We start from the raw sequence: 25,730 nt of genomic DNA on the forward strand, positions 1-25,730 counted from the left end.
CTTTGGATAAGCATGAACATAAGGTTAGAGATGACAAATATAATGTAATTTTTATATACCAGGTAGTAAGAAGAGCAGGACTTTGATGGTTAAAAGATTAGCTTTTGACTGACAGGGTGACTATGGGGAATCTTAGAGATATTTGGTGGGTTTGTGATGATAAAGTATATATATTTTTACCCTATGAAGGGATAGGATTTGGGTATGTGTCAACGTTGAAGCTTCCATATGAGGCTTTTACTATTAAAAGAGAGCTAGCATCGGACACAGCTAAATCTAGGGTTAAAAGGGTGACATGGCTACATGTTATAGTCTTCAAGCCTATCATTGAAGGGTAGGTTTAAGGGAGAAGGGGGACTTCATTCATGGTATGGTGTAACATTTGGAAAATATCAGGGATGCATTTGGATGCAAAATCAGTTAGGCCAGTAGGGGGCAGTGATGGGGTACATTTTAAGGCACTGTGTAATATGTTACTGACCGTTGAGAAAGTTATGATATTGAGATAGGTTGGAGGAGTGGTGCCTGGAGGCAACACTCAGATGCCATTGTTGACTGTTCCGGATCTGGATAAAGATGGATGGACTACTGATGGATAAATATCATTTTTTTTATGAGTTGATTATTTTTCAAAAAAAATTTTTTTTCAATAGTAGGGTGATGTTGGTATGATTTATGAATCAAGGGGGGGGATAGGTTAATGTGATTCATACATCATTTATAGGTCATTTTTATATTCTTAAATTGATGTTGGGGTTTAATTTGAAAATGTTGTTTTGCAAAAGATACTGTTTGGTCGTTTATTTTCTTGTCATTCCAGAAGCATTTGGGAGAACATGTGGAGATTGGAATACTCAAACAAAGACAATATGAAGGGACAATATGACTGGAGGAGATGAAACAAGGAGGGTGTGGCTGATTCCATTATCAACAAGTCCATTGGAAGAGGACACTACGGAGGAGATGAAGTGTAGTGGACTACATTCCAGTGTCAGCAATGAAATATAGACATATTTGATGTGTAATACATAATTGTGTCATATTCTTAGGTATTGATTTTAGTAGAATGATGTTTGATGTTATTGAATGCAGATGAGGATCTTAGATGCTTTTGTTTATTTCGATGGGGTTTAGGGACAGAAGGTCTAGGAAGGGAGAGATTCATTGTACGATTCGATGGGTTGACCAGCCGTACAATGGATATTTATGGATAGGATTTTGTTTCCATGTGTATTTAATTACATCATAGTTTCAAATGTCTTTACATGATTTATGAGTTTATCTGGAGTACCGCGGTGGTTGCCTGGGGCAGAGGAACCGTGAGAGAATTTTACTGTCTTGATTGATGGATGGATGGATTTGGAACAAAGGTTGCCTGACAGGTTTTTCGCTCTCACACTCCATAAAGATTTATTCATAATTCATAGTAATGTGTTCACACTCCATAGAGATTTATTCATGATTCATAGTAATGTGTTAACATTTCATCAACAGTTATTCATATTTTATAAGAAAGGTATTTACACTCTAGAGGAGAATGGTTTGGTTTAAGGTTAAAGATATTCAATAAGATAAGTTGTTACTAGTCATAATCCTATTCTGTTTGGTTTCGAGACGTTTGGGTTGTCTCGAAAGGGGGAATATAGTATCTGAAGATTATGCCTTTGTTAAATGTTTTTCATGAAGAAATAGAATGTTGTTTATGGTAGTATCAAGAGGGAATGTTTTAGGTGTAATACCACATACCACAGACAGGGGGTGGGTTGTAGACAGGGGAGACTGGTGATTGGCCAGAAGAGGGGGCAGCAGTGTTTATAAATAGGGGTTAAACGGTGAGACGTTAGAACGAGCATAACAATCTGGCGAGTCGTTCTCCGGACAACGCGTGTCTGTAATTTATGCTGTAACCTCGTGGTATGAATAAAACTTCTAACATGATGCAGCATAACGGACTCTTTGTTGACAGCAGTAATTGCCACAATTCATCATATACTACACTGTCATCAAGGCAAAGGGTGGCTATTTGAAGAATCTCAAATATAAAATATATTTTGATTTGTTTAACACTTTTTTGGTTACTACATGATTCCATATATGTGTTATTTCATAGTTTTGATGTCTTCACTATTATTCTACAATGTACAAAATAGTAAAAAATAAATAAAAACCCTTGAATGAGTAGGTGTGTCCAAACTTTTGACTGGCATTGTACTTAGCTTGTTAGGGTGCTTACTTAAAATCAAATCAAATTGTATTGGTCACATACACATATTTAGCAGATGTTATTGCAGGTGTAGCGAAATGCTTTTAACTTTGATTGAAACAAACTTTATTTTTTGGACTGATGGGTTGTAATATGAGTTGAGTTTATATGACCTGATTAAATGTATCCACACATTTAAGGTTAACTGTCTGGTCTGTGCTGTTGCTTACTTTTCGACACTGTTGAATTGTTAACTGCCTGCAAATACACTGAATCAACCAGAACAACTTCTTCACCTAGCTCACCTTTGCAAGACAAACAAAATATGAAGAACATATTGGCCGTGTGTGTCAGATGATTATGGAGATGCTTTTGTATTCTATTGTGCATTTTCATTTGTAGTAAAGTAGCCTAATTTTGTAGAATATATTATTGCCATTTTCTGCGAGTGTCCCAGCTGGGTATTGACACACACTTTTTTCATATTCGGATATTGGATTTACTATTGTTTTCTATATACACTCTTAGATAAAAGGTTTCCAAAAGGGTTATTTGGCTGTCCCCATAGGATAACCCTTATTGGTTCCAGGTAGAACCAGTTTTCGGTGGCCTGCCATATTTTTATGTCCTTTTTGTATGTAATATTATTTGTTGGTCACCACTTACTAGCACTGACTTTGCTAATAGCTACTTAATTGAGGAAAAATGTACTTACTGTACTATGACTGAGAAGTGGTTGTCCCACTTAGCTATCTTAAGATGAATGCACTAACTGTAAGTCACTCTGGATAAGAGAGTCTGCTAAATGACTAAAATGCCAATGTAAAACGTGAACATCAATAACTCGCTTGAGCTGCTCGACCAAGGAGTCAAGACTGAGCTGGCCCTGGACCCAGGTAAGTTTGCTGTACCTGGGGAACATGCATACAACACGGTCTGCATACTCCGACTTCTCACGCAAATGCACACATTAAATGAGGTTATAGACTATTTAGCTAGGCCAAGGATCCCTAGACTTAGCGAATGTTGCAATATTAGTATGCTAGCTAGCTGGTTTCGTAAACACCTATGACTAGGCCCAGCAGTGGGGTAATGTTCATATTATTGATGTTTTTATCTGCCAATTTAAAACTAAGGCTAACAATAACCTCATTAGTTATTTGCAATGTATAGCCTGTTACAGAAACTGTGGAACAGAACCAGTACTCTTCTATGCATTCTGTGGAAAAGCTGGCCGTTACTCTCCTTTAAAAGGCTTACAAATGGACTGAGAATAAAACTCTTCCAACATTTGTAGATGTATTTTAAAATTGCAGCAGCAGACCAAGTAAAACAAAATACAACATAAGGGCTGAACAATCTCTGAAAAAACCTGCAGAAAGGTTTGTCAGAAAAGTTATGCTTAGTCATCTATCTGCTTTTCAGGTTAAGGGGAAGGGGAAGGGGGTTGCATGTTCTTGGCTCAATTTGTTTGTCACACAAAGCTGTGATTTGCCTGCTGTTCCCTCTCAACTGGGGGGAGACGACAGTCTGATTGAGTGCCTGTCGCAATCTGAATGAGAACACAGCCTATGCGTCCCAAATGGCACCCTAATCCCAATGTAGTGCACTACTTTTGACCAGAGTACATATGGCTCCAGTCAAAAGTAGTGCACTACATTGGGAATAGGGTGCCATTTTGGAAGCACCCTATATGATTCATCTCTAATCTCCACTTGAGACACTAGTGCTGCTTTTCCAACAAGAATCCACAATTCTTAACAAACACTAATGTTTTGTTCAAAGTTTCCATTAGTATAGATAGAACTAGCTTTCATGTCAAGTTGATCAGACAAGAATTCATGCAACATTGGCTACAGTACTTGAGTGTATTAAATACTACTGTAATGAAAGTATAATTAAGCAATAAGGCTCGAGGGGGTGTGGTATATGGCCAATATATCACGGCTAAGGGCTGTTCTGATGCACGATGCAACGCAGAGTGCCTGGACACAGCCATTAGCTGTGGTATATTGGCCATATATCACAAACCCCAAGGTGCCTTATTGCTATTATACAGTGTATTCGGAAAGTATTCAGACCCCTTCCTTTTTTCCACATTTTGTTACGTTACAGCCTTATTCTAAAATGGATTAAAAAATGACTAAATCTCACAATACCCCATAATGACAAAGGGAAAAAAGGTTTTTACAAATGTTTGCAAATGTATTACAAATAAAAAAATGAAATACCTAATTTACATAAGTATTCAGACCCTTTACTATGAGACTCAAAATTGAGCTCAGGTGCATCCTGTTTCCATTGATCATCCTTGAGATGTTTCTACCTTGACTGGAGTCCACCTGTGGTAAATTCAATTGATTGGACATGATTTGGAAAGGCACACACCTGTCTATTTAAGGTCCCACGGTTGACAGTGCGTGTCAAAAACCAAGCCAAGAGGTTGAAGGAATTGTCCGTAGAGCTCCGAGACAGGATTGTGTCGAGGCACAGATCTGGGGAAGGGTACCAAAACATTTCTGCAGCATTGAAGGTCCCCAAGAACACAGTGGCCTCCATCATTCTTAAATGGAAGAAGTTTGGAACCACCAAGACTCTTCCTAGAGCTGGCCGCCCGGGAAGAAGGGCCTTGGTCAGGGAGGTGGCCAAGAACCCGATTGTCACTCTGACAGAGCTCCAGTTACTCTGTAGAGATGGGAGAACCTTCCAGGACAACCATCTCTACAGCACTCCACCAATCAGGCCTTTGTGGTAGAGTGGCCAGACGGAAGCCACTCCTCAGTAAAAGGCACATGACAGCCCGCTTGGAGTTTGCCAAAAGGCACCTAAAGGACTCTCAGACCGGGCGGCAGGTAGCTTAGTGGTTAAGAGCGTTGTGCCAGTAACCGAAAGGTCGCTGGTTCTAATCCCCGAGCCGACTAGGTGAAAAATCTGTCGATGTGCCCTTGAGCAAGGCACTTAACCCTAATTGCTCCTGTAAGTCGCTCTGGATAAGAGCGTCTGCTAAATGACTAATTATTATTATGAGAAACAAGATTCTCTGGTCTGCTGAAACCAAGATTGAACTCTTTGGCCTGAATGCCAAGCGTCACGTCTGGAGGAAACCAGGCACCGCTCATCACCTGGCCAATACCATCCCTACGGTGAAGCATGATGGTGGCAGCATCATGCTGTGGGGATGTTTTTCAGTGGCAGGGACTGGGAGACTATTCAGGATCGAGGGAAAGATGAACGCAGCAAAGTACAGAGAGATCCTTGATGGAAACCTGCTCCAGACCTCTCAGGACCTTAGACTGGGGCGAAGGTTCACCTTCCAACAGGCCAACAACCCTAAGCACACAGCCAAGACAATGCAGGAGTGGCTTCGGGACAAGTCTCTGAATGTCCTTGAGTGGCCCAGCCAGAGCCCGGAATTGAACCCGATCGAACATCTCTGGAGAGACCTGAAAATAGCTGTGCAGTGACGCTCCCCATCCAACCTGACAGAGCTTGAAAGGATCTGCAGAGAAGAATGGGAGAAACTCCCCAAATACAGGTGTGCCAAGCTTGTAGCTTAATCGCTGGCTGTAATCGCTGCCAAAGGTGCTTCAACAATGTACTGAGTAAAGGGTGTTAATACTTATGTAAATGTGATATCAGTTTTTTATTTGTAATACATTTGCAAGAATTTCTAAAAACGTGTTTTTCTTTTGTCATTATGGGGTATTGTGTGTAGGTTGATGAGGGAAAACATTATTTAATCAATTTTAGAATAAGGCTGTAACGTAACAAAATGTGGATAAAGTCAAGGGGTCTGAATACTTTCCGAATGCACTGTAAACTGGTAACCAACATTTTGTCATACCCGTGGTATATACGGTCTAATATACCACAGCTGTCAGTGTCACAGTTTCGGCCGAGGCTGCCTCTCTTCCTTGCTCGGGCAGGCTTCGGCGTTCGTTGTCTCCGGAATACTAGCTGCCACCGTTGCATGTTTCTATGTTCGTTTGCTTTTGTCTAATTGTTGTCACACCTGTTTTCGTTTAGTGTATTAGTGTCCTATAAGTTCTCATTGGGTTTGTGTTAGTGTTGTGTGTGATTGTTTTCACTGTCGTGCTTTGTTGCTGGATGTATTGACTATTTGCTCGGTAGAGCTGTCCTCCATAGTTTGGAGAGTTTTGTCGCACCTGTTTGTGCGCACGTTTTGTTTCGCCTGCGCGCGGAGTTTCGCCTTCGGGCTATTTAGTGCTTGCACGGTTAGAGATTTCACTAAAGTCTTTGGAACTATACTTCTGCGTCCTGCGCCTGATTCCACCACCACACCCACTTACAACATCCTTGACAGAATCACACACCGTTAAATGGAATCAGCAGGAGCCGAAGCAGCGCAGGCGACGCTGGAGGACAGGGTCCGCCAGCAAGATGACCAGATCCTGCGGATGGGATTCCTTCTCCAGGTGGAGCTTTACCTGGCCACCGTGCACCCGGCGCCCTCGGGGCACGAGAGCGTGTCCGCCCTGATCTCCTGCCTTTCCGGTAAAGCGTTGGAATGGGCCAACGCAGAGTGGAGGAGAATAGATGCTAACACCATCACCTACGACGAGTTCTCCCGCCGCTTCAGGGCGGTGTTTGACCATCCCCCGGAGGGGAAAGCGGCGGGGGAGCGTCTGTTCGGCCTCCGGCAGGGGAGGAGGAGTGCCCAGGAGTTCGCCTTAGAATTCCGCACTCTAGAGGCGGATGCAGGGTGGAATGAGCGGGCCCTTATCGATCACTATCGATGTAGTCTACGTGAGGACGTCCGTAGGGAGCTGGCCTGTAGGGACACCAGTCTCTCGTTCGACCAGTTGGTCGACATGTCCATCAGGCTGGATACCCTGCTAGCTACCTGCGGACGTCCCGAGGGGGGTCCGTCCATTTCACCCTCCAGCGCTTCCGAGCCGTGCCCCATGGAGCTCGGTGGCGCTGGCGCTAGAGAGAGGAGGGGTCGGAATACGAGGGGGTCCATCTCCTGCACCAACTGTGGTCGGGGAAGACACACCGCGGCTAGGTGCTGGGGATGGCCTCCTAGGGGGGAAGACGACAGGTCCCGCACTGGGGAGTCCTTCCAGGTGAGTAGGCGCCCCACTCACCCAGAGCTCTCTGTTGCACACTTTTGTATACCTGTGCGTTTTCCACAGGTAGCACCTCATTCCCAGCATAAGGCGCTGGTAGATTCAGGCGCGGCTGGGAATTTTGTTGATAAGCAATTTTGTTTAGCCTTAGGGATTCCCCTTCTACCTGTTGACGTTCCTTTCCCCGTTCATGCCCTAGATAGCCGTCCGTTGGGTGCGGGCTTGATCAGGGAGGTTACAGCGCCACTTAGGATGTGTGCGCAGGGGGGTCATCAGGAGATGATCCAGCTATTTCTGATCGACTCGCCTGCGTATCCGGTGGTGCTGGGCATGCCCTGGTTGAGTACCCATAACCCATCTATTTCGTGGCAGGAGAGGGCTCTGATGGAGTGGTCTGCCCAGTGTGTGGGTCGATGTTTAGGCGTTTCCGAAGGGGCTACCTCGGTGGAGAGTCCAAACCAGGTGCCCGCATTGCACGTTCCCCCTGAGTATGGGGATTTGGCTATTGCGTTTAGTAAGTCGAGGGCGACGCAGTTGCCGCCCCATAGGCAGGGAGATTGTGCGATAGACCTCCAGGCAGGAGCTGCGCTCCCACGGAGCCATGTGTATCCTCTGTCTCAGGAGGAGAAGAAAGCTATGGAGACTTACATAGACAAATCTCTGAGACAAGGATACATACGGCCTTCCACTTCCCCTGCGTCCTCGAGTTTCTTTTTTGTGAAGAAAAAGGATGGTGGGTTACGCCCGTGCATCGATTACCGTGGTCTCAATCAGATCACGGTGAAGTACAGTTATCCACTCCCGCTGATTGCGACCATGACTGAGTCATTGCATGGGGCACGTTTCTTCACTAAATTAGATCTCAGGAGCGCGTACAACTTGGTGTGCATCAGGGAGGGCGATGAATGGAAGACAGCCTTTAGTACCACCTCGGGCCATTACGAGTATCTTGTCATGCCATACGGGTTGATGAACGCTCCGTCAGTTTTCCAATCATTCGTGGATGAGATCTTCAGGGACATGCAGGGGCAGGGGGTGGTTGTGTACATAGATGACATTCTCGTGTACTCGCCTACCCGAGTCGAGCATGTGGCCCTGGTGCGCAGAGTGTTGCGGAGGCTGGTGGAGCACGACCTGTATGTCAAGGCAGAGAAGTGTCTGTTTTTCCAGGAGTCGGTCTCCTTTTTGGGGGTATCAGTTGTCTGCGTCAGGGGTGAAGATGGAGGTAGACCGGGTGTCAGCCGTGCGTAATTGGCAAACACCAACCACTGTGAAGGAGGTGCAGCAGTTTTTGGGGTTTGCGAATTACTACCGGAGGTTTATCCGGGGTTTTGGCCAGGTGGCAGCTCCCATCACGTCTCTTTTGAAGGGGGGTCCGGTGCGTCTGCAGTGGTCTGCCGAGGCGGACAGGGCGTTTGGGAGGCTGAAGGACCTGTTTACCTCGGCCCCGGTGCTGGCGCATCCGGATCCCTCTTTGCCATTTCAGGTAGAGGTGGACGCGTCAGAGGCCGGTATAGGAGCCGTGCTTTCGCAACGGTCCGGCGCGCCACCTAAACTCCGCTGTGCTTTTTATTCCAAGAAGCTCAGTCCGGCGGAGCGAAACTATGACGTAGGGGACAGGGAGCTGTTAGCCGTGGTACAGGCCCTAAAGGTGTGGAGGCACTGGCTTGAGGGGGCTCAACACCCTTTCCTCATTTTGACGGACCACCGTAACCTGGAGTACATCCGGGCAGCGAGGAGGCTGAACCCTCGCCAGGCGAGGTGGAATATGTTTTTGACCCGGTTCACATTCAAGATCACGTACATCCCTGGGTCACAGAATGGTAAGGCAGACGCACTGTCTCGGCGGTATGACACGGAGGAGAGGTCCGTGGAGCCCACTCCCATACTGCCGGAGTCGTGTCTGGTGGCACCGGTAGTGTGGGAGTTCGATGCTGAACTCGAGCGAGCGTTACGCACCGACCCTAGTCCACCTCAATGCCCGGAGGGTCGGAAGTACGTTCCGCTCGAGGTTCGGGATCGATTGATCTATTGGGCTCACACGTCACCCTCCTCTGGACACCCTGGTATCGGCCGGACAGTGCACTGTCTTAGTGCCAAGTACTGGTGGCCCACGTTGGCGAGGGATGTGAGGGTTTATGTTTCCTCCTGCTTGGTGTGCGCCCAGTGTAAGGCGCCTAGACATCTGCCTAGGGGTAAGTTACTACCCCTGCCCGTTCCACAACGACCATGGTCTCACCTCTCGGTGGATTTCCTAACTGACCTTCCTCCTTCACAGGGTAATACCACTATACTGGTCGTTGTGGACCGGTTTTCTAAGGCCTGTCGTTTGCTCCCCATGCCGGGCCTTCCTACTGCCCTGCAAACCGCCGAAGCACTATTCACCCATGTGTTCCGGCACTACGGGGTACCCGAGGATATTGTGTCTGATCGAGGTCCCCAATTTACCTCCAGAGTCTGGAGAGCTTTTATGGAGCGATTGGGGGTCTCGGTGAGCCTCACCTCGGGTTACCACCCGGAGAGTAATGGGCAGGTGGAACGTGTGAACCAGGATGTGGGTAGGTTTCTTAGAACATACTGCCAGGACCGGCCAGAGGAGTGGGCAGATGCGTTCCCTGGGCCGAAATGGCCCAGAATTCCCTACGCCATTCCTCCACTAACCTAACCCCTTTCCAATGTGTGTTAGGTTACCAGCCGGTTCTGGCACCTTGGCAGCAGAGCCAGATCGAGGCTCCTGCGGTGGATGAGTGGGTGCGGCGCTCGGAGGAGACATGGAACGCTGCACACGTCCACCTGCAGCGGGCCCTCCGTCGTCAAAAGGCGAGCGCCGATCTCCACCGCAGTGAGGGACCGGTGTACGCACCTGGTGATCGAGTCTGGCTCTCTACCAGAAACCTGCCCCTCCGCCTGCCCTGTCGGAAACTGGGTCGGCGGTTTGTAGGGTCCCCGAGGCCGGAGTCGGCGCACGTCTGGAGCCGCGCGTCAAGGGGGGGTACTGTCACGGTTTCGGCCGAGGCTGCCTCTCTTCCTTGCTCGGGCAGGCTTCGGCGTTCGTTGTCTCTGGAATACTAGCTGCCACCGTTGCATGTTTCTATGTTCGTTTGCTTTTGTCTAATTGTTGTCACACCTGTTTTCGTTTAGTGTATTAGTGTCCTATAAGTTCTCCTTGGGTTTGTGTTAGTGTTGTGTGTGATTGTTTTCACTGTCGTGCTTTGTTGCTGGATGTATTGACTATTTGCTCGGTAGAGCTGTCCTCCATAGTTTGGAGAGTTTTGTCGCACCTGTTTGTGCGCACGTTTTGTTTCGCCTGTGCGCGGAGTTTCGCCTTCGGGCTATTTAGTGCTTGCACGGTTAGAGATTTCACTAAAGTCTTTGGAACTATACTTCTGCGTCCTGCGCCTGATTCCACCACCACACCCACTTACAACATCCTTGACAGTCAGCCAATCAGCATTCAGGGCTTGTATCACCCAGTTTGAAATTAAATATATACTCATAAAATGACATTCTCTTTAGACTTGCTAGATTAATCCAAAATGAACATGCCCAAACTAGAAGTCTCCAAAATTAATACTTCACCACGCCTACCCAGAACTTGTTTGCAAAGTGAGTTGAGTCAAAGAAGTATGACGATTGTACAGACCATCACTTCAAATGGGTTTCCCCCATGTCCATCCAACATACTCGTCAGGAGACAGGGAGGATTTTGCATGACTCCAAGAATTTGCCTGAGAGGCAGATGGGCAGTTTGCTTAAGGGATGGGGCTGCAGGTAAACACAGTGACCCACGGTCAGAGAGAGCACCAGCATCAGAAGACGAGGGGGGCATCTCCAGTCCGCCAAGAACACTGAGGCACCATGCAGGGGAAGAGCAGCTACACTGGCCTCCTCATCACAGCTCTATGTGGGGTGGCCTCCGGTCTGGTGAGAGAGCTCTTCAACGTGGACAGCCAGATGAACAGCACAGACGCACATAGGTACTGCAGTGAGCACTACACTGGCTTGGCCTCCATTGAAGATGCAGCGGGTTTGGATGGATCTATTGGTTGGGTTAGTGTGCCCATAGACACCAATAACCAAATGATAAGGTGTTAGAATAACCACTCAATCAACTCAGTTGAAGACACAGGGAACTGTGTCTTCATTGGCAAAAAAGTACTGACATTTTATCAGTTCAGTGATTCGCAATTCACTTTCTACTGCTTTGAGGAGATTACCCTGGTCCATGAGAAGAAGACATGGGAGGAGGCCGTGCGTTACTGTAGAAAGCATTTCACTGACATCGTCAGCCTTCTCTCTGAGAACGAGAATAACGTTGCAATGAGAAAGATCCAGGAGGAGATCAAGAATACCACTGATAGTCCGCTGGTGTGGATGGGCCTATGCTTCCATGGTGGCTACTGGCTGTGGGTGAACGGGGATGCCCTGGAGTACGAGAACAGAGAGGGGTGGGATGATAATTGTTCCTCTGCATTTCCTTGTGGAAGCATTAACACTAAAAAGCTCCATTGGGGATCCGGAAAATGTGAGAGGAAGCTGAAGTTCATCTGCTACAGGGAGTGATTCGGTGCATTATATTTACTGAGAAGTTGTAAGTGTAAATTATTAATTAGCATAATTAATAGTTACCTGTATGACTTTTAAGACAATCACAGATTGAGAGAAAATTCTTACTCGTCCTTTTCATTATTCGCAAATTATATCTTAAATGTATAAACATCCTATTGACTGTATAACCATTAACAATTAAACGTATCTTTATGTAAATACATTTGTTTGAATTAGTTGTTAGAGACAGTTTAGTATAAATAATGCTATCATGTGTGAACATTATTCGGTTAAACTTTACCTTACATAAGGCACTTTTTAATAAGCTGCTTATACAATGCCATTAATAGTTTATAATTTCATTACAAAGATTAGATTATTTTCATCCTCATCTGTGTAGTAGTTATACGCAATATTATCTCTTTCATCATTACTATTACTATCACCGATAATAGTAAGATACCGGTAAGAAACACCCAAACTGTTCCAAATCATCATCATCATCATCATCATCATCAAATCATGATATTACATTTTTTAGGACCAACTTTTTATTTAGTTTTGTTGTTTCTTTACAGATTCAAGTATATTTGTCCAGGACTCAATTGTTCCTTGACTAACACAATTACTTCTCGCTGTCGATTATAACTTATAATAGTAACTGTATCCACTGGTTAAATGGGAAAGAAAGTGAGGTGGTTGCCATCTTAGAGCCCAAAATGTTTTTTGCAGCAGTTCTGCCTGCCATCAGTAATCTTCTCTGATTGGTTGAGAGATTCAAGGGGCTATCATCTTTAAGTAACATAATAGATGCAAAGCATTGAATATTTAAATTAATTCACCACGAAATGAACTTTGTAACTTTGCCACAACCTTGCTGTTAAATACAGTCTGTGAACAAACTTAAAATGTATAAATTGATGGTTCGGATTACGGGATGCTAAGGTCATATTTTTCCATATTCTGTTCCAGTTAAAGGGTTGTTCATTTTCAATTAGAACTGTGGACCATACTTTTTTAATGGCTAGATCAGAATATCAGCTTTTTTTTATATGTTATAGAGATCAGTGTTTTCGGGAGCCCAGATAATTTATTTATAAAACCAATCATTGGATGGTTCGGTAGTTCGGTTTCCCAAGGGACTCCATAGGCCAGCATAGCTGTTGTAAATATAGAAAAAAGGAGTTGCCTCGTAATGTGTACAGTATGTATCTTTCAAATCTTGGAGTGTTCTCAAACCATTACTGTTCATGATATCGGTAAGGGTCCGGATTCCACATTTGGACCATTGGGGGCATGAAATTTGATTCCCAGTTACATTGTTTTAAAATTTTGCCCCAAATAGAAATTGTGAGTAATAATAGGACCAAAGCGTAGTTTACATTGTTTAAGGGATATATCAGTGAAGACCACCTCTTCTAGGGCGTTAGGAGACACCATATGTCTTTCTATACTAAGCTAGGGGGACAGAAAAATCATGTCTAAACCAATTAAGGATAGGGCGACATGCTAGTGCCTGGAAATACAATTTAAAGTTTGGTACAGATAGTCCTCCTACGTCTTTCCCTCTTTGTAAATTTGTAAATTTTATCCGGGATTGTTTACCTTGCCGTAAAAAATTTTTTTTACCACACTATGAATTTTATCCCAATAGCCAGAAGGGAGAGCCATGGTAAGAATGGAACTACAGAAAAGCTGTGGCAATATTTTCATTTTGACAATAGATATTCTGCCAGTTTAATTGGGATATTATTCCATCAACAGAGGTCGGATTGAATTGATTTGAGTATTCTGTTAAAGTTTCTGGCAATGGTTTTATCTGAGGAAGCAAATATATCTAATCCAAAATGGGAAACGATTGGGATTCCATAAGTAAAGATGGAGTCCTCCATCGGGGTCTTGAGAGGCAGTAGGGCTAATTTGGTTACATACATTTTAGAGCTTGAGATTAAGCTGAATTTATCCATGATCTTCAATGCTTTTGGGAGCAATTGAGATACATTGTCTGGGTATAATGAGATGAAGTGATCAGTAGATTTGAGGGAAATTGGTGTTCGATTGACGAATCTCCTGGGCCAGGAGTTCCATGGATAATAACAATGGCAAAGGTCGAAATTGGATTGCGTTGTCTGCTGCTTCTAGTGATTCTGATCAGAGCAGAGCAGATATTGCCAGTTGTAACTATGGCTGAGGGATTGGCATGTAGTATTTAAATCATATTATAACTTTTTTTGCCAATTCCCATATGTTCCAAGACAGACCAGAGATATGACCATTCTTAGTCTATCAAAAGCTTTTTCTGCATCGAGAGATAATACAGACCAAGGAGCTGTTGTTTCTGATGAAGCATCTAAGATATGTAATAGTTGACAGAGGTTATCCGAGGATAAACACTTTTTAACACCCCCGCTTTGGTCCGTGTGGTCCAATTTGGGTAAGTAAGTCTTGAGATGGGACGACAACATTTTAGAAAACAGTTTATCAACATATCTGTGTTTATCAAAGATAGGGGGTGATAGTGAGAACACTGGGTGGCATCCTTAACTTTTTTTATTAAAAGGAAATTAGTGCTGTATTCACATCTATCCCAAATGAAACTTTGTGAACGGCTGTATTAATCATTTCGAGCAATAGTGGACCTAACTGATTCCTTTTGAGTTCATTGAGAGAGATTTGGACTCCCAGTGTGGTGGCTTCCTCTGTTGAGAGAAGATGATTTCTTAATTCTTTTAAAAATGACGTAGTCTGGCTTGCTGTGGATTTACATACAGTTCTTTATAGATGCGGTAGAATCTGATTGATTAATTTGGGTTCTGATAGTAATTCCCCTGTTTCAGATTCAATAGTTGCTATATCAGCTAATTGATCAATACTGCATAGCTTGTTGGCCAGTAAATGACTGGGACGATTACCATGGATGTAATGGTTGAGTCTTCCTCGATGGATGGCAAATTCTGATCTCTGTGTTATTAATAAATTAAGTTCTGTCTTGACTTTGGAAAGAGTAATAACTTCCTGGTCTGAAAATAGTGTTTGTTGAGAAAGCTGTAACAAAGTTAACACATTTCCAAATCTGATATCTTCTTTTATTGTGATTTATTCAACGCAGATGCAAATGCAGTTGCATTATTTAAAAAAATAACTTTGGTGGCATCCCATATAATCCGGGGGTCATCGACATAATTTTTATTGATCATTATTAATTAATTTAGTGAAATTTCAAATTGATCACAGAATGTAGGATTTTGTAGTAATGAAATGTTGAAATGCCATCTTGTGGCTCTTTTAGGAGATTCAGAAATGTTAAGTTGGCAGTAGTAAGCATGGTGGTCAGACAAGCTCATATGTCAAATTTCTATTTTCTTAATTAAAGAAAATAGAGGTGTAGATAATAGTATTAAATCGGTTTGTGAGAATGATTTATGCCTGTTTGAGTAGAAAGTGTACTCTTTTGCTTTAGGATTATCATCATCATGATATGAATCATCAGAGGATAACTGCCTCAAAACAATGTCATGTAAGTTTTCATTTCCATTGGCTCAGTATGACATGATTGAGGTGCCACAGTGTCCATGCTGCCCGACAAGCTGAATTATGTCTGCTCCAGTGATTAGGGTGCACAATGTGTGGGGGCTAATGGATGAAACCCCATTTCACTCCTTCATCACTGTAATATGGCCAACCATCTCCCTGTCCTGTCAGAACCAGACCCCGTAGGGAGGTTACCGGAGCACATACACTCAATCTGATTCTCACTCTATCCAATTTTAAAGACACAATTAGACCAGTGAAGATGTACAGGCTGACGTGTAATTGAGTCCGACTATGAAAATGCCATCTTGTTTTTACACTCCAGGCAATGAGATCATTACACGATAGGGTCAATCAGTTATTACTATTTTTGAGTGTGTTCACTTACTTTAAAATATAACATGAATAAAATAATAATATTGTATAAAATATACTACACTATAATGCATGTGATTATGTGCACACGAGTGAGCTTGGAGGAAGCTGCTAATAAATATATATTTTTGCTGAATTAGCGGTCCAAAGTTTAGGATAAGGTTTCAATAGGGCATGCAACTCTTAAAGCCAATGTGCTACTTTACATCAATACAGTAAAAGCACGATGGCTAGAAATGGTAGCACTGTGCCCTCTATTCAAATCATCAGGCTGATGGCATTAGTTATTCTCTCAGGTTAGTTAGTAAAAAAACACTGTTCTAGACTGGCTGATGAATTCTTCCTGCCCCAATTTACTGGGAGGCTGATAAATTACTGAAGCTACTGGCTAAATTACACTCATGCAAATGGAACCTTATGTAGTCAAGCCCTTTCTGATGAAAAGGGGGAGCAGATGGTACAAAGCCTGACACATGATAAATCATCTCACACAATGAATACTAGATGGGAAAATGAGGGTTTGATAAACATCTACATAGTTCAAATTGCAGCAAATGCGGGAGGTAGCCCAGACTAGGATTTGAACCCAGGACCAGCAACCATCAACCAGGGATTGCTTTACAGTTTTTCCCAAAATTGCATTTTCTCCATTGACACACTTTATTTATTTTGACAATAGACATGTACATTACCTTACTACGCTCCAGCAACTCACCACTGCTTCAAGTCCCCAAGACATGTCTCCGTACTATGGGGGACCAATCCTTCTGCTCCCTTGCCCCTCGCCTATGGAATGCTCTCCCTGACCATCTGAGAGCTTCTCCATCAATCAGAACTTTTAAAATGGGCCATAAAACATATTTCTACAGACTGTCTTTCTTATATTCCTAACCTGAAAAATCCTTTTAGCACCTATCCTACTACTTCTATTTCCTGCCTTGATTCTAAATACTGTATGTCTTTACACTGAACAAAAATATAAACGCAGCATGCAACAATTTCAAAGATTTTACTGAGATACAGTTCATATAAGGAAATCAGTTAATTAAAATAAATAAATTAGGCCCCAATCTATGGATTTCACATTACTTGGAATACAGATATGCATCTGTTGGTCACAGATACCTTTAAAAAAAAAGTAGGGGCATGGATCAGAAAAACAGTCAGTATTTGCCTCATGCAGCGCGACACATCTCCTTTGCATAGAGTTGATCAGGCTGTTGATTGTGGCCTGTGGAATGTTGTCCCACTCCTCTTCAATGGCTGTGCGAAGTTGCTGGATATTGGCAGGAACTGGAACACGCTGTCGTACACGTCGATCCAGAGCATCCCAAACATACTCAATGGGTGACATGTCTGGTGAGTATGCAGGCCATGGAAGAACTGGGACATTTTCAGCTTCCAGGAATTGTATACAGATCCTTGCGACATGGGGCCGTGCATTATCATGCTGAACATGAGGTGATGGCAGCGGATGAATGGCACGACAATGGGTCTCAGGATCTCGTCACAGTATCTCTGTGCATTCAAAATGCCATTGATAAAATGCAATTGTGTTCATTGTCCTTAGCTTATGCCTGCCCATACCATAACCCCACCGCCACCATGGGGCACACAACGTTGACATCAGCAAACCACTCGCCCACACGACGCCATACACGCTGTCTGCCATCTGCCCGGTACAGTTGAAAACGGGATTGATCCGTGAAGAGCACACTTTTCCAGTGTGCCAGTGGCCATCAACGGTGAGAATTTGCCCACTGAAGTCGATTACGACGCCGAACTGCAGTCAGGTCAAGACCCTGGTGAGGACGACGAGCACGCAGATGAGCTTGCCTGAGACGGTTTCTGACAGTTTGTGCAGAAATTCTTCGGTTGTGCAAAACCACAGTTTCTGGGTGGCTGGTGGCTGGTCTCAGATGATCCCGCAGGTGAAGAAGCCGGTCCTGGGCTGGCGTGGTTACACGTGGTCTGCGGTTGCGAGGCCGGTTGGACATACTGCCAAATTCTCTAAAACGACGTTGGAGGCGGCTTATGGTAGAGAAATGAACATTCAATTATCTGGCAACAGCTCTGGTGGACATTCCTGCAGTCAGCATGCCAATTGCACACTCCCTCAAAACTTAAGACATCTGTGGCATTGTGTTGTGTGACAAAACTACACATTTTATAGTGACCTTTTATTGTCCCCCAACACAAGGTGCACCTGTGTAATGATCATCCTGTTTAATCAGCTTCTTGATATGCCACACCTGTCAGGTGGATTGATTATCTTGACAAATGAGAAATGCTCACTAACAGAGGTGTAACAAAATTTCTACACAACATTTGGGAGAAATCAGCTCTTTGTAATAATAATAATATGCCATTTAGCAGACACTTTTATCCAAAGCGACTTACAGTCACGCGTGCATACTTTTTTTGTTTTTGTGTATGGGTGGTCCCGGGGATCGAACCCACTACCTTAGCGTTACAAGCACCGTGCTCTACCAGCTGAGCTACAGAGGACCACATATGGAACATTTCTGTGATCTTTTATTTCAGCTCATTACATTACATTTACATTTTACATATTTAGCAGACGTTCTTATCCAGAGCGACTTACAGTTTAGTGAATACATATTATTTATTTTTTTATACTGGCCCCCCGTGGTAATCGAACCCACAACCCTGGCGTTGCAAACGCCATGCTCTACCTACTGAGCTACATCCCTGCCGGCCATTCCCTCCCCTACCCTGGACGACGCTGGGCCAATTGTGCGCCGCCCATGAGTCTCCAGGTCGCGGCCGGCTGCGACAGAGCCTGGATTCGAACCAGGATCTCTAGTGGCACAGTTAGCATGTTGCGTTTACATTTTTGTTCAGTGTATTAGATTTTTTATCATTATTAAAAATGTTGCCTATGTAGAGCTTTGAGATAACACTGTAATGAAGTGTTATACAAATTAAATGTATTATTATTATTACATTCTGATAGCTGTTGAATACAACCACACCGCTCTGACAACAAATACACATAATTACAAATGAATCACTTTCAAAGTGCCACGTGCCAAGTGGCAGAAAACCAGTCAGGCACTGAAATTCATACCTTGCAATCAGTTGAAGGACAGCTCTTCAAGCACTGCTCAGTGAGCTGTTATACCTTCAAGTAGTGATCACTGGTCTAGTAGTGAAATGGAAGCCAAGATGGCACAGCCAATTGTGGAGATTGTTATTGTCTGAAAGGGCTGTGATGGGATTTAGGAATGGAGAAGCCTTAGGATGTACATGTACAAAGTAACTAAAGAAGATACACATTTCTAAGGCGAATCCAATGATGATTTGGCATATGCCTGGTTTCCAAGCGTACACGATATGGTTAGCGTATATGATACTGTAGGCCTACATTTGATTTCTTAGATACCTGGACATTCTGCGAATATATATCACTTATATAACTGTTGATTTCATTGAATAATATATAATAGAAACTAGACAAAGATGTTGACACACAGAAATGTAAAAATGCAAGGGTATGTTGTCTGTGTTCTAAATATTAATATTTATACACTGAATGGTTCAAGTAGGTGGTTGAGAGGAGCAGAGTGCAGTAATGAGGAGAGATGAGGTTACACATTCTCTCAGTTTACATTATCAAGTGCCATATTGAAGTAAATCTGCCCATTTTCAATTAAGTACCCCCAGAGAGAACTACAGTACCAGTAACAGAGTCATTTTAATTGTAATATATCATACATTATATTCACATTGGCTTCCGATTCTCTTTGCCATGCGGTAATATTTACTGTTGGGATAAAGTATTGCCTGGAAACCCTGTAACGAACATAGAGCAAACACTTCACATGTGCATGTTGAATATTCTGCACACAGCCACACATATTAATCATTATAGTCAATGTTAATATGGATTACAGGCCTCCAATTCTAGACATTTTTCTCCGTCTTTGTCAAGGCTTCCTGCTTCTAGCACCCGAGAACTTTACATGCATTCGAGACATGAGAAAACACTACAATACAGTCTAGAACGAATTAAAAAATAACTCTGCGTACTTAATGTGTATGCACACTTCAATGTTGTGTGGTATTTCCTTCTATCCACGTGACATCAATATAACATGGCCATTTACAGGCGTGTTCTTCATGTGAGTTCCCTTGAGATTCTCTGTGGACAGTAATGGCACAGACACCCCAAACAGAAGACCTGTGTGTGAAATCAATCATTTGAATGGTCATAACGTTTCATAATGGTCTCGTAGAGTCAATCGGAGCTTGGGGCCGGGAGTGGTGTTTCCACTGTTAGGTAAACAGAGGAGTTGGACAGACACATCTCAACACAGAGGTGGCACCACAGGTCCCAGAGTGGTGTGGTAAAAAAAAACATTCTGGGGCACGTAGTTTTTCCTGATCTGGTAACCTAAGCAGGTAAAACTCCAGACCTTATATGATATGGCGTGATTAATTTGTTGTAAAAAGGTTTAATATGGGCTATGATGGGACCAAAGTTTTTCTAATCAGGTTACGTGGTTTAAAAAAACTCCTGGAACAACTCCTGGCCTTGGGGAGGATGAATACCCTGTCAAACTGCAGCAACCTTGTACTTATATTTAAAAAAAGGACTAGGGGGTTTCCTATACACAGACACAGAGAAAGCATCATGATTGGACAATAAAACTAACAGGGCTGAGCTTGCTTTATGCAAATGTAAATAGTGTAGTCGTGACATATGTAACTGTAGGCCTAATAAAAAATGAATTTACAGTCTATGTCAGCTATTGTTTTTATTGATTAATTCCAGCTAATAATTTTGGATTTAAAAAGTCTAGGTAGCCTAGTCAGCCCAAGTTTGATTTGAGAGTTAATGTCCTCAAGTGTTTTGTCTTGCTTAGCAAACCTGTCTGTGAGCATGTTATCTCCAAGTATTGTTGCATTGGAAATCTTGTCTACTTTTGGTTCATTCAAAATATTTTTTTATTTATTTTTTATGAGGAGGGGGCATAGTAGTTGTCAGACACTTTTGCCCTGTAGCCTTAGCGTTGTTGCCATGGTTGTTGCTAGCTCCTTTGACACTAGCTTTCAGAGGACCAGATCCTGAGGAAAATGTTGACATTGACATTCTCTTCTAGGACAATAACCAACAGTATAGTGACAAATACGTATTTTATATTTACAGTATTTTGAACTGAGAGAAGTTCAGGTTGTAAATATAAATTGAGAGACTTCGTTAACTAGCTTGTTGAAGTTGCGGGCTTAGGTTGTCATCTTGCCGAAATACCCAATACCGGACGAAAGTGAAGCGTGCGCCTTGAGCTTTGTGCATTGTGCCTAGCATGCGTGACCTGCGATTTCCATGAATCTGATTGGTCAAAACACAGCAAAGAGCCTGCAGCAGCACTCCGATGTGAAGCACTCTGATGTGAAGGATAGAGAAATTGCGCTTGAGTTGACAAATCATTTGGCAAATCGGTCTAAAAAACAGTACTTTGACACTCTTTTTAACACTTTGCGACAATATATTTTATTAACCTAAATCAAAAGTGCGGTGGCAAATGCCGCCTCGCCACACGTTGTCCGGCAGGCCTGTCTCAACAGCTCCACTGTCTACCAGTTGGAATGCAATGGTGTACACGCCCTGTGTAACACACACATTGTGGACACTAGTTGGCTAAACAAAATGTATCGACATCCTTTCAAAATTGCAATCGATAACATCTTAGGTATTTTAGGTAGAACATAAAAGTGTCAACTTACCTAGAAAAAGGATGGTTTGCTTCTTGGCGGCTTTGACCCTGGCACTCTCGTGTTTTGGCTTGTCCTCTACTCCGTTGACCCCTCCTCCTGTGGGCCCCATGGTTTTCTGAAGGACCAGGATCATGGCCCGACACATGACCCCCACGCTGACTAGCACCACCATGTACACAATGAACGCCACAAAGATACTGGCCCTGTACATCCCCCACTGCTCGCTCAGATTGGTGCAGAACGTCAGGTTCTGGACCGGCCTGATGGCTCGCTCTGGGACATAGCCCTCCATTCCCGTGGTGAACAGCAGCGGGAGGGCTATGAACACGGACGTGACCCAGGCGAGAGCGATGAGACTCCCCGTTGTTCGCTCTCTGGCCAGGGCCTTGAAGCGGAACGGGTGGCAAATGGCCATGTAGCGTTCGAAGCTGAGCGTTGCCACATTCAAGATGGTGGCATAACTGCAGGCCTCGAACAGGAAGTTGTAGATCTTGCAGGAAGCGTCACCCGAGGCTGAGGTGAAGGGGAACCACGTGGCGCTGTAGAGCTCTACGGGCATTCCTATGAGGAGGACCAGAAGGTCAGAACATGCCAGGCTCACCATGTGGTCCGTCACGTACTTCTGCAGGTAGCCATTCTGCCGCAGCACCTGCGTCACCCGAATGGTGACACCATTACCCACGATGCCTGTGAGCAGGATGAGGCTGTACAGGACAGTGAGGAAGACTTTGATGGCATAGTTGGGCTCCAGCTCCTTCCAGTCTTTCTCCTCGGCTATCTCGGCCTCCCCCACATTCATGGTTACTGAGTTTCGATCTCCAGATATTGATTTTTTCCTAGCGTATCACTTCAGCAGGGCAGGGTCTGTAATAGAGCCCAGAGGAAATCCAAACAGCCAGGGAGAGATTTATTTTTCAGAGATCAAATATTATATTTCTGACTCCCTCGTCGAAAACTGTGATTGACTCTAAAACTAGATTAACTTGGTTGTTGCGACACAACAACTTTCTCACCACAGACCTCTTGGTTGCCCAGATAAACCATATCACAGAAGAATAATTAGGATCCCATTAGACATACCAGAAAGTTTCTTCCTCGTTTTAGCTTCTTTGAAACACACGCCTCAAAGTGGCAGGACTACCCATTACTGGCCTGAAGTCTGAGTTTTGAACCATCGGCCATCCGAAGTCTTTATCCAGAAAGTATTGGATTTACTCCTTTGCTTGGGCCATGCTTCAAGCTGCACCCTGTCAGCAGGCACTGATTTTCTCCTATTTCCTCCCTCCTACAAGTTAAACATTAAACTTCAGAGCAGGGGAGAGAGAGCCCTGTTCTGTTATCACTACTCAAGTGCAGTATGAACCCTGGCTCTACTTCAGGGACAGGGTGATTGTGTGTAGGCGGGACCAAGGGTTACTACGCATCTCTTTAGTCATACAGAGGTGTGGCCCTTCCCGAACATTATCACCTCCCATTTGGATGAATATAATATGGGACAGAACTAAAAAAGGAAACTTTACTACATGGCACCTTGGAAAGGTACATTTATTCAAATGCCATTCTTAGGCTTATTTACACAAATTAAAACTATTGCAGAATATACAAATGACTTTGACACTCTTCCACATGCCCTCTAAGAAAACAGACGTGGTGAAATAAATTCCCTGTGTAGGATGGATGTGAAGTAACAAAAGGCATACCGGTACGTAGAAGTTCAAAAGTTCAAATGGAGGAAGTTGTATTGATATTATACAGACATGACTGAATTAAAGTACACACATTTTCTATTGAGGCCGCATCAAGTCCATGTCATTTGACATTAACAATGAGCTGGCTCGAGACAAGAAGTAAATCAAACAAAAACGGACCCTTTGATTTAAGACAGGAAAAGTGACTGTATCCATTCTACGAAAACTTGCAATCTGCAATTGGCTTGCAATCTGCCCTGATTTCACATAAGCATATTCCACAAGAATTTGAGTTGGGTAAAATGATAAAGCAGGTTTTATCAATCTGATTAGAGCACAGACTTGATTGGTTGAGTGCCTATCTCTGTGCTCTCAAAAGCTCTCAGGCAGATAAAGCATGATAACCCAGGCCAAACTGCATGACAAAGCGTCGTCAGGCAGGTGCACTCTCAACAGCGAAGCTAGCTAAATCAATTTGGTTTGTTTACAATAATTACCCTACCTCTTCATTTCCAGCCCTTTTATATTTTCCTAATGATCTATCATTATGTTCTGTAATTGCCCTGATTGTAAATGCCTCCGTGAAACTGCTATTTGAATGTTTTATAAGACGAGATGCTGACGTGCGTTTGACAAAACAGCTGAACTTGAGTGCATGATGAATCACAGAATAAATGTATTGCTGCAAGTAATGTACAATAGTAAACTGGGCAGAACACAGAGAGACAGGTATGACATTTCCCGATGTCAGCCTATGAGGACAGGTGAGGGCTTTATCAGTTTATGAGCCTTTCACTGTTAGGGTCCAATTCCATTTCAATTAATGCCAGCTGAATTTGGATATGGAATTTGTCCATGTAACTGCAATTATCTGCAATGACTAGACAGACTGGATCCAACTCAGAGATTGATTTGGAAGCCATATATCCAAGACAATCTGCTGACATAATTGCACTGCTAGCTCCTGTGTTAATATTTTGTAGCCAGTATAAATATACATTCTATAAACAAAAATGTGGTTTCTAATTAGTGTTGTAATAAATACCAAAAATCATACAGTATAACAGTAGATCTATTGTTTTTCCTCTGTCGACCATTTTTAGACTCGTAAGTCGGTCTTACAAGTTAAAAGGTCTCAAATGTTTTTGGCAGGATTTCTTGGACATAAATTGATAATAGCTTATTGTGGGTCAATGTAATTATGTACAGTAGATTACATACTGTACATAATATGCTAAAAACAACACCCACACTATCACTATTATATTAGTCTTACAGGATGGAATCATTGCACAATTCAATTGTGTAGGCCATAGAGAAGTCTGAAGAATTAATAAAACGGTTTATACCATTTGAGAGATGGTTTTAGGAGATCTCGTCCCCTGATTTGGCCTTCCTTACCTCTCAGGCTGAATTCAAAACATACTGCTATCTTCCAACCAAATCAGGGAGCGGAGCGGAAGAGGATTCACTGAATACAAAACAACTTCTGAACTGTAAACCAGAAGTCGTCCTGAGTTTAGCTTTGGATCTTTTGTAGGCAGTTCTGTGACCAATAACACAGAACGAAATTGAAAAGTGTGAACCAACACACACAACACAAACCTTATCTAACAAATCCTAGGTAACCTGAGCCCTACTCTACAAATCATTTTTGAAGAGGTAACTTTGGTCAACTCTGAGTTCAACTCAGGATAACCGGTACCACGAAAGTGGCTCACCTTTAACCCAGGTACATTTCTATGGCAACGAATCCTTTAGAACAATGCTTAATGAATTGTCTCAGCCGCGAATTGAAGAACAATGAAATCAGACTCCCTCCCTCTCGCAAAGATTGCGTCATCATGCCCTTCATTGGAAGAAGACGACTGATTACTATTTTTTAACAAACATTTAATAAAATATTTAATGTTAAAATACCTATCACATTACAAATTTAGTAATGACAGAATACATTAGAAACTTTACGCACAGTAAAACTTTTTTTGTATAACTTAATACAATTATTGCATATAGATAGCAGTGGGGGAAAAAGGTGCTTGTGTATTGATAAGCACACCAAAGACGGCATTAACGATAAGTAATCAAATAAAGACAGCACCTCTAAAAGCATATTTCACACCAAAGCCTGCTGAATTTTCAAAATAACTTATTTTATTTTGATTTCAGCACAAATGAAAATGTGATACTGACCCGCCTATGGATTGAGGTTTCAGCATTGTCTCAATGAAGAGTTCAGCGTTCGACTAGCCATGAGCGACATGCACGTGAAGGTACAAGCCTGCTAGGGTTAGCGGTAGGCAGACGAGCAATATCCACCGTCATATTATAGTATGTATGAGGCCTGAGCTGGAATGTGAAGCTAACTGAAGCTGGCTAGCTTTATAAGTACATCTAGCTTGCTTCATAGTAAACCACTCTGCCCTGTGGTGAGTACATGTTGTTTGAAGCACAGTAGACCAACATAGCTACAGACATTTAGCAGGTGTTGAAGCTGTGTGCTGGAAAATCTTGGTAGTGCATAGTTAGGGCTGTGGTGCTCATTTGAATTTC

The 25,730-nt window shown here is 43.3% G+C and overlaps 1 protein-coding gene across 2 annotated transcripts in view; it reads right to left on the bottom strand.

The window, feature by feature from the left end:
- The window catches only part of LOC121536635 (G-protein coupled receptor 39), a 65,936-nt gene extending 43,117 nt beyond the window's left edge, over positions 1 to 22,819 (bottom strand). Inside the window, exons 1-2 of one of the 2 annotated variants that reach the window (XM_041844045.1) lie at positions 22,570 to 22,819; positions 21,499 to 22,353 (exon numbers count right to left, since the gene is read on the bottom strand). In XM_041844045.1, the coding sequence (XP_041699979.1) occupies positions 21,499 to 22,288 (790 nt within the window). In that variant the 5' untranslated portion in view covers positions 22,289 to 22,353; positions 22,570 to 22,819. Of the gene's footprint in view, positions 1 to 21,498 lie in introns of both variants that reach the window. The other variant, XM_045206544.1, reaches the window with a different exon arrangement.
- Positions 22,820 to 25,730: the final 2,911 nt, after the last annotated feature.

The sequence above is a fragment of the Coregonus clupeaformis genome, chromosome 23, assembly GCF_020615455.1.
Source record: "Coregonus clupeaformis isolate EN_2021a chromosome 23, ASM2061545v1, whole genome shotgun sequence".
In the NCBI taxonomy this organism is placed as follows: domain Eukaryota; kingdom Metazoa; phylum Chordata; class Actinopteri; order Salmoniformes; family Salmonidae; genus Coregonus; species Coregonus clupeaformis.